This window comes from Psammomys obesus, unplaced genomic scaffold, assembly GCF_907164565.1.
Source record: "Psammomys obesus unplaced genomic scaffold, mPsaObe1.curated_primary_1811, whole genome shotgun sequence".
Taxonomy (NCBI): Eukaryota; Metazoa; Chordata; class Mammalia; order Rodentia; family Muridae; genus Psammomys; species Psammomys obesus.
In genome coordinates this window covers 22,180,672-22,189,015 of record NW_026595981.1, presented here as the reverse complement: position 1 = coordinate 22,189,015, position 8,344 = coordinate 22,180,672, and the positions used below count along the sequence as shown (strand labels likewise).

General features: G+C 42.9%; 1 protein-coding gene across 2 annotated transcripts in view; it reads left to right on the top strand.

The window, feature by feature from the left end:
• Positions 1-8,344, top strand: part of Fbxl20 (F-box and leucine rich repeat protein 20) — a 69,574-nt gene that overhangs the window by 37,350 nt on the left and 23,880 nt on the right. For both annotated transcript variants that reach the window (XM_055619681.1, XM_055619682.1), the window contains exons 3-6: positions 1,763-1,817; positions 4,061-4,135; positions 6,035-6,129; positions 7,734-7,802. In XM_055619681.1, the coding sequence (XP_055475656.1) occupies positions 1,763-1,817; positions 4,061-4,135; positions 6,035-6,129; positions 7,734-7,802 (294 nt within the window). The remainder of the gene's footprint in view (positions 1-1,762; positions 1,818-4,060; positions 4,136-6,034; positions 6,130-7,733; positions 7,803-8,344) is intronic.

The window sequence follows — 8,344 nt, the reverse complement described above, 5'->3', positions numbered from 1 at the left end:
CACACACACACACACACACACACACACACACACACACACACACACACCAGGTGTGTGCCTGTACTCCCAGTGCTCAGGAGGCAGGCTGAATAATTGCCCCAGTGTGAGGCCAGCCTGCTGCTGCTTCTTCCTTCCTCCCTTCCTTCCTTCCTTCCCCCCTCCCTCTCTCCCTTCCTTCCTTTTCCAGACAGGGTTTCTCAGTGTAGTCTTGGCTGTCCTGGACTTGCTTTGTAGGCCAGGCTGGTCTCGAACTTACAGCCATCCACCTGCCTCTGCCTCCCATGTGCTGGGATTACAGGCGTGTGACACCACTGCCTGGTTGACAGTGGTTTCTTGAATATGATACCCCAAGCTCAGGAAATGAAAGGAAAATATGTAACTCGGTCTGCATATTTTAAATAATCATAATTTAAAACTTTAGCACATTAAAAGATGCCGCAGCAATGGCGAGGCAACCCTGAGTGTGGAAGAAGATACATGCATAATGGAAGACTGTAGCCTTGGCCGTACAAGGGGCTTCACAGTGCAGCAAAACCCACACACGACCTGATTGTAAAATGACGACAAATGGCCAAGAAGCGCAGGAAATTCCCAGGCTTTGTGTGATGACCTAAATGTAGTACCTGGAAGGCCAAGGCAGGAAAAGTGTTCTGAGATTGAGGCCAGTCTAGTCTGCAGAGTGAACTTCTCCCCCAAAACACCAAACCACGAAGGCACAAAGAGATGCCAGTTCTTACTTCACAGCTGTTAGTGTGGCTGTTAAAACAAGAGATAATAAATGTTAACAAAGATGGAGCCATTGGAACATTTTTGCACTGATAAATAGGTGTTTAAAATGGGACAATCTATATGTAACAGAATAAGAGGTCTGTAAAACAAACAGTTCGGAAGTTCTACTTCTGGGCATATACCTGAAATAATGAAAGTCAGGGACTCTGACAGGTATTTATATTCATAGGAACAGAGTTTGTAGTATCCAGTTAAGGAAAGTAGCACTGCTTTTCATTGATGGATGTACAGAATTCCGTTTATGAGCTAATATCCGACTTTACAAATGAAATAATAGCAAGTACTTACACAGAGAGAAACTGGAATGGTGATTGCCAAGCGCTGAAAGAGAGATAGTGGTGAGTTAAGTATAAAGTTTCAGTTTGACAAAATTTTAGAGGTTGGTGGTAAGGATTACATAATGAGAGCCAACACTTAATGCTCCTGAACCGTATACACTTTATATAGTTAGGTTCTGGGCTGCCTCGTAACTGTTGTGTCTTTCAATGTGGGAAGAGTTATTTTTGCAAATTGCTCAGGATATATATGTTTTGTTTTGTTTTGTTTTTTAAACTTCTGCCTCTGGGTGATGGAGGTGTTCATTTGTGTATGATATTGTGTGTTCATCATTATAGGCTAAATCCAAGAGAAACTTCCTAATCAACTGTTTGAGGGTGGAATGGGGACTAGCAAGAAGGGGGAGGAGGACAAGAGAGCCAAAGGGATGACTGAGAACAGTACAAGATAGACATAAATGAAAAGATAATAAAACCTATTATTTTGCACACTAAACCTTTATAATTAAAAAAAAAAAAGCTAGATAATAGTGATTGTACACCTGTAAGCCCACCACTCCAGAGGCTGTTGAACGAGGATCCTGAGTTCAAGGTCGTCTTAGACAGCACAATGACGGTGGACGGGAGAGAGAGGCTATGTACAGGATACCTGAAAGAGTGAGAAATGGTAAAAGCTTGTCCCTCTCTTTTCCTCTTAGGATATTTTCCTTCCTGGACGTTGTCACCCTGTGTCGCTGTGCTCAAGTCTCCAGGGTAAGACGCGGTTACAGGGGACAGTTTTCTGCCGCCAGCCTCTGTAGACTGCTGTTGTTTTAGGTGTTACTTGTATATTTTACAGAAGCTGTTATTTCCCTTGGAGAACCCCGTTGGTGCCAAACATTTGGACCATCTAAGCAGAAGGGTGCTTTACGTTGAAAGCATTAACTCTACTAATTAAGGAAATCATATTTTGCTATTTTTATAGTTCATTTTATATCCACACAAAGATGTACTAAAGGCTCTTGAGCATCTAATTCCCATGTTATCTCCACATAGTCTAGCCTTTACTTAAGAAATGACAGGAGGGGAAGAGAAAGCTGTGGGGTAGACCAGTACTCATGAAGATCCCATAAAGTACAGTTTCCTTGTCGGGTGGGCCAAGTGTGTTTTCAAGCCACCAATATAACTGCTCCTGCCACTGTCCTCAGAAAACCAAAGACCTTCGTGTAGAAATGTCCCCTTTATGGTAATTTTAAAGTAATTTCTCCATCCTAAATTTTACGATTATTTGCACATCCACCATATTGGAAACAGTGAGCAGTGTTGTGGTTTCTTTATGCTGTTTTTTCCCCAATAACTGTATGGTCTTTTAAGTGCAAGCATCCTTCCTTACAAGTCAGCACATTTTTCTCTCTGACTCCATGTAAACTGAAATCATCCAGGGCTGTTCACAAGTGAGCCTTAATTGTAGTTTTCCCTTAAGAAAGGGAGGGAACTGTGCCAGATCTCATTAATCTGGAGCGTTGGTGCCTTGGTATTCTGTTGTGTTAATACGGATTGTATTGGGAGGGAAACAGTGCCTGGTGTGTGCTGGGTCGGGCCGACACTGAGCCACCCTGCTAACACTTTGAGGGTTTTTTCTTTTGTTTTGTTTTTTAATGCAGACACTAGGGAGGAACCTGTCGTTTCTAATTTTAGGCTGAGTTGAGTGTGTTTCCTGCTCAGGGAAGAACCTGGCAAGGACTAGCACACAATCAAAGATAGATTTAGCCCAGGAATCTCTTAACCATGTGGTTTGTAAGAGTTTTATTTGTTACTTCCCATGGCTATTAAAAAAAAAAAAGAAAGAAAGAAAAAAGAAGAAAAGACAAAAAGCAAACAAACAAAGCACTAGGAAAACCAGAAGCCACAAGGGAAAAGTAACATTGACCACGTGAGACACTTATTAGAGTCACTGCTTGCTCATCCTCACACCCTGACATGTTTCTTGCTGATCATATGACAGTTGCCCTTGGGTTTCTCAGAATTTGGTTTTGGAAATTTTGGAGAAAAGTGAGACATGCCCCCCCCCCCCCCCAGCCCTTAATCCCAACATTTGGGAGGCAGAGGCTGAGGGCTGTGCAGTGAGACCATGTCTCAAAGAACATTGTTTTTCAGGGAAGTGGCTGTCAGTATAGCCTTCGTTAAATTGCTTTTTAAATTTGTTGTGATAAAGAACACTCTAGAGCCGGATACGGTGGCTCCTGCCTTTAATCCTGGCACTGAGCATCTTGGATTTGAGGACACTGAGCTACACAGTACTACCTTGTCTCAGACACACACAATAGACTGTACATTGAACAACACGTGACTTTCATTTCTTAATTAGGTGAACTTTCAAGGGCTTTAAAATACCAAATGATGCACAGCAAATCAGCTCCTACTGAACTCACCCAGTCCTGAATGTTGAAAAACTTAACAAATTTTCTTGCTGCCTCCAGTTTATTGAAGAGACGTCTTAAACAGTTTTAAGTTTGCAGTTTTAAAATTGCCACTGAGTCCTGGTCCTGGCATCCTAGGACTGTTGAGGCTGAAGCAGGAGATCAAGAGTTGGAGGTCGACCCTGCCTGCACAGTAAGACCTTTCCTAAAACAAACAGCTCGGGCTGCAGCTCAGTGGTAGAATGCTTGCCTAGCATGTACAAGGCCCGGCCTTGATCCCCAGTGAGACAAACAATAAGATAACAATTGTCGCTGAGTCAGATCGGACAGAATATTGATTGATGACGAGTCATAGCCGAGTGAGCGCACTGACACTAGGAAAACACTGTCAGTGGACAATGGTGCGCCAGTCTCGCCTCGGCCACCGCCCCCGTGCCGCACCACCGCGCAGCAGGTTGCTCGGAGATGGTGGTGGGCACTGAGGACATTTTTGCCCAGCCTCAATTATTGGTTGGTTGAATTGTGAATTTAAATATTACTGTTTCTGTTTTCATTTCAACCTCTGCTCATTCTGTTCTCTCTTTCTATTCAAAATAGGCCTGGAATGTCCTAGCTCTGGATGGCAGTAACTGGCAACGAATTGACCTGTTTGATTTCCAGAGGGATATTGAGGTATAATTATGTGGTGTGTGGTCCCATCTATTTCATTAGTAGTTGCAGCATTCATGCAAGCCATATGTAAATTTTCCACTGAAGAAGTTACTAATTTTGGTACAGCTGAACTTCATGGAAGACCCAGTGTTCTCAGAGAAGATTTTCTTAGCTAGGCATGGTGGCACCAGCCTTTACTCTCAGTAGAATGAAGCAAACCAGTGCGAGACCCTGTAACCAGCCTGGCTACACAGTGAGACCCCGGCTCAGAACAAAACCATGAACACAACAACAAAGTGCTTCTCCGGGTTTGCGAAGCAGGAACTAGGACTCAGGCCTTACACACGCTAGGCTGCGCTGCGCTCTCCACTGGCCTGCCTCTCTACCCCTCATTTCCTTTAGTTTTTGAGGTTAAGAGGAATTAGCTCCCTGAAATAACACTAAATTCTTTAATGACATTAATCCTGAACTGAGACCAGAGCTTTTATTTTGTAGTATTTGTGTTTGCTCATGTAACGTAAGTTGTTTTATATTTGTTTATTATATAGTAAGTAGGTTTAAACTTGCTGGAATAGTATTTGTGTTTATTTTTGGTGTGTGTTTTGATTCTTTGGGGAACAAAAATGGAGATAATTTTATGGAAAATGAAGAATGGAAAAACTGGAATTACTAAATTGTTTTTACTACTGAGCAGCAATTTTCTTGGGGGGGGGTTTCTTTTTTTGTCCTCATTTAATCTGTCGGTGTAGCCGGGTCTCTCTAAATAGAAAAGTGTAATAAAAGCGTGCATCTGGGCACGCCCGCTCCTGTAACCCCGCACAGAGCTCGAGACCAGGAGAAGGAAGTGCAAGGTCAGGGACTGATAAAGTCCTCGCCAGATAAGCATGAGGACCTGAGTTCAGATCCCAGACCTACGTATGAGTGAGGAGTGGAGGTACCCCTGGAACCGCAGAACTGAGGGAGGCAGATGGAGGCAGATGTTTCCTAGAAGCTCACTGGCCAGCCAGTCCACTCTAGTGGAAGCTCTAGGTTCAGAGAGAAGCCCTGTGTTTAAAAAAAGAAGAGGAGGAGGTCGGGGAGAAGGTGCAGCTAGAGAAGACACCCGACCACAGCCTCTTGCCGCTGTGGCATCGTCAGGCACGTACACAGGAAAGTTCAAGGTCATCCGCAGCTACATAGTAATCATGCTAGCCTTGGATTCAGGAGATGTGTCTCAAAATTAACAAAAATAGAGCCAAAGAAATGGCTCAGCAGTTGAGAGCACTGGCTGCTCTTCTAGCGGACCCGGGTATGATTCCCAGCATCCATGTGGCGGCTCACAAACCTCTGTAACTCCAGTTTCAAGAAACCAGGCTTCCTGCTCTGGCCTCCAGGCTCTGCATACATGTAGCACACAGGCATGCGTGCAGCAAGAGCAACCATGCGCTTAAAAATAAAAGTTTAAAAACCTCACTAATATTATGCTGCATTTATCCCACAATTCTGTCATCTCGTAGATATATGTACTCCATTACTCATAAGTTTATTCAGCAAGATGGTAAGCACTCATTGAGTTCCTGCTATGTGCGGATTATTATAGTAAGTTCTTTTTTAAAGGGCACAAAAGTAAATGTGGAAGGTTATGTCTTCCGTAGCTGGTTAATCCAGGTGAAGCCTATACATGGACATAAGAGTTTTATAGGAACTAGACAGTACCATTTCTAAAATACAGGCTATCCTATAAATTAAAGAAGGAATATAGACTATAGTAGTGTTTTGAGTAGATGGATTAATCAGAAAGGCTGTCTCAGATTAAGCTGTAATTTTTTTAGAATTTTCTTACTTAAAAGTTTTTCTCTCTGTTTATGAATTGTTTTTAAAATGAGGATGTATTCTTCTCACCAGCAACATAGGCTGTCTTTTGCTTAACTGTTTCTATAGGGCCGGGTAGTGGAAAATATTTCAAAACGATGTGGAGGCTTTTTACGGAAGTTAAGTCTTCGTGGGTGTCTCGGAGTAGGAGACAATGCATTAAGGTAAGAAAAAAAATAACTTTTAATCTCTTAGATTGACGTAAAGAACAATACAGTACCATATCACTCAGAAAACGCTAAACACTAAAGTATTTTTTTTTGTTGGTGGTGGTGGTGTTGGGTCTTTTTTATTTTTGGTTTTGTTTTGAAACAGGGTTTCTTTGTGTAACCCCTGGCTGTCATGGACTCCCATTTGTAGACCAGGCTGTCCTTGAACTCACAGAGATCTGCCTGCCTCTGCCTCCTGAGCACTGAGATCACAGGGATGCATCAGCACATTCAGCTGAAGCTTTTAAATTTCCGAGCTGTTAAAAATGCAATCATATGCATTGGTTATAGCAAAAATATCCAGTAGGAAGTGGGGCCCGGGGCATGGGAACATACCCTGATAATCCTACTGTGCAGCAAGTTCAGGAAGGACACTGAGTCAGCCTGGGCTACATCGCAGGTACAATAGAAAAGCGATGAGGTTTCAAAATGCTCCATAGTAAAGTAGTTTTCTGCAGACCTTGAGTAAGTTGGTTTTTAGACTTTTGCTAACTCAAAGATAAATTCATTTTCAGCTTTGTTGACACAAAAATAGTGTTTGATCCCAGAAATTGAGAGGTTAAGACAGTGTTACAAGTTCAGGGTCAACCAGGGCTAAGCAGTGAGACCCTCCTGCGAACTAAAAGAAAATGTTGACAGCTTTAAAACAAAACAGTTAGTGGAGCTGGCTGTGGTGGTTCATGCCTTTAGTCTCAGAGGCAGGCAGATCTGTGAATTTATGGCTGGCCTGCTCTACAGAGTGAGATCCAGACAGCCTCTGCTACACAGAGAAACCCTGTCCTGAAAAACCAAGAATAAGAAAAAAAGAACAGTTTGTAGGAAATTTCTTTAGGCACACCAGCTGCTTTGTGCCCTGTTGAATTTACACCTCACACAACAGATAGCTAAGTTTGTTTTTCTTCCTCCCAACAGCCAGTTCTTTGATTTCTCAGATACTGGCTGGGTATTTCCACTCACTGCCGACAGTAGCTGTCCAAAGTTAGCTCAGACCCTGCAGGCTGCCAGCTCAGTCCCAGTAGCCAGCCCTGTACTTCAGGTGGTGCTTGCAGCTCCTACATTACTCTGCACTTCTGTGGACGACCCATGCACTCAGGCGTTACCATGGCTGCTTCCCCAAACGGTCAGGAAAGAGCTGTAGCTACTGTTAACATCAGTATAAAGCACATGAGTAACTAACTAGAGCAAGTGCTCGACACGGCAAGGTTTAGAAGTGTCTGGACAGGAGCCCTGTCCTTGTGGAGTTGGCATGCCGCCCTCCCAGCACACCAACCCGGAAGCTCTGGTCCCATTGTTCCGGGGTTTTTATGGAGGTTATATTACAAAGACCAAATATGAGGACAAGTGATACTCCTGTCACCTGTTACTCAGGAAATTACAAGGTCTTGGAATCACTGTCCTGGAAACCAGGTTGAAAACCAAATATGTATTTTTCATATTATGGCATTACATGCATTATGGCGTTATATGTCATAACATGGCCAGTATTACTTTATGCCTTTTTATATCTAAAATCTTGCCAAAGTTATTTATAAACTTTAACTTTCTTTCCCTCCATAAAGGACGTTTGCACAAAACTGTAGGAATATTGAAGTACTGAGTCTCAATGGATGTACAAAGACAACAGATGCGTGAGTATTGGGTTTGGGAGGATATATGCAGTCCATAGTCTGGCCTGCTCTAGCCTTGACTGCAGGTTACTGAGAACACTGAATTGTTGTCTTGCTTCTGTGAATGATTTTTTTCTCTGTCTTACGGTGCTAGAGGTGAGCCCAGGCCTTTGTGCTGTATTTCTGAGCTACATCCCCAGTTTCAGAAGAAAAACCTTAAAAAGGAAGAAGTGGTGGTGGCACATGCCTTTAATCCTAGCACTCTGGAGGCAGAGTCAGGCAAATCTGAGTTCAAGGCCAGCCGGTCTAAAGATGCGTCCAGAGCAGCCAGGGCTACACAGAGAAACCTTGTCTCGAGGGAAAAAAAAAACCTGTAGCTAATGTATATACTGTAGGGCTGATAATCAAAAGCCACATGATAGATAATTCTATAAAGTGATTAAAATCTTAACCACAAATGTAAATGGCTAATGCGATTAAAGGAAAATGACTGTGCCTCTCATAATAAAAAAGAAGTTAACAATCCTTCGTCTTTGAGAATCTTACAGTCAGGCATGAGCTAC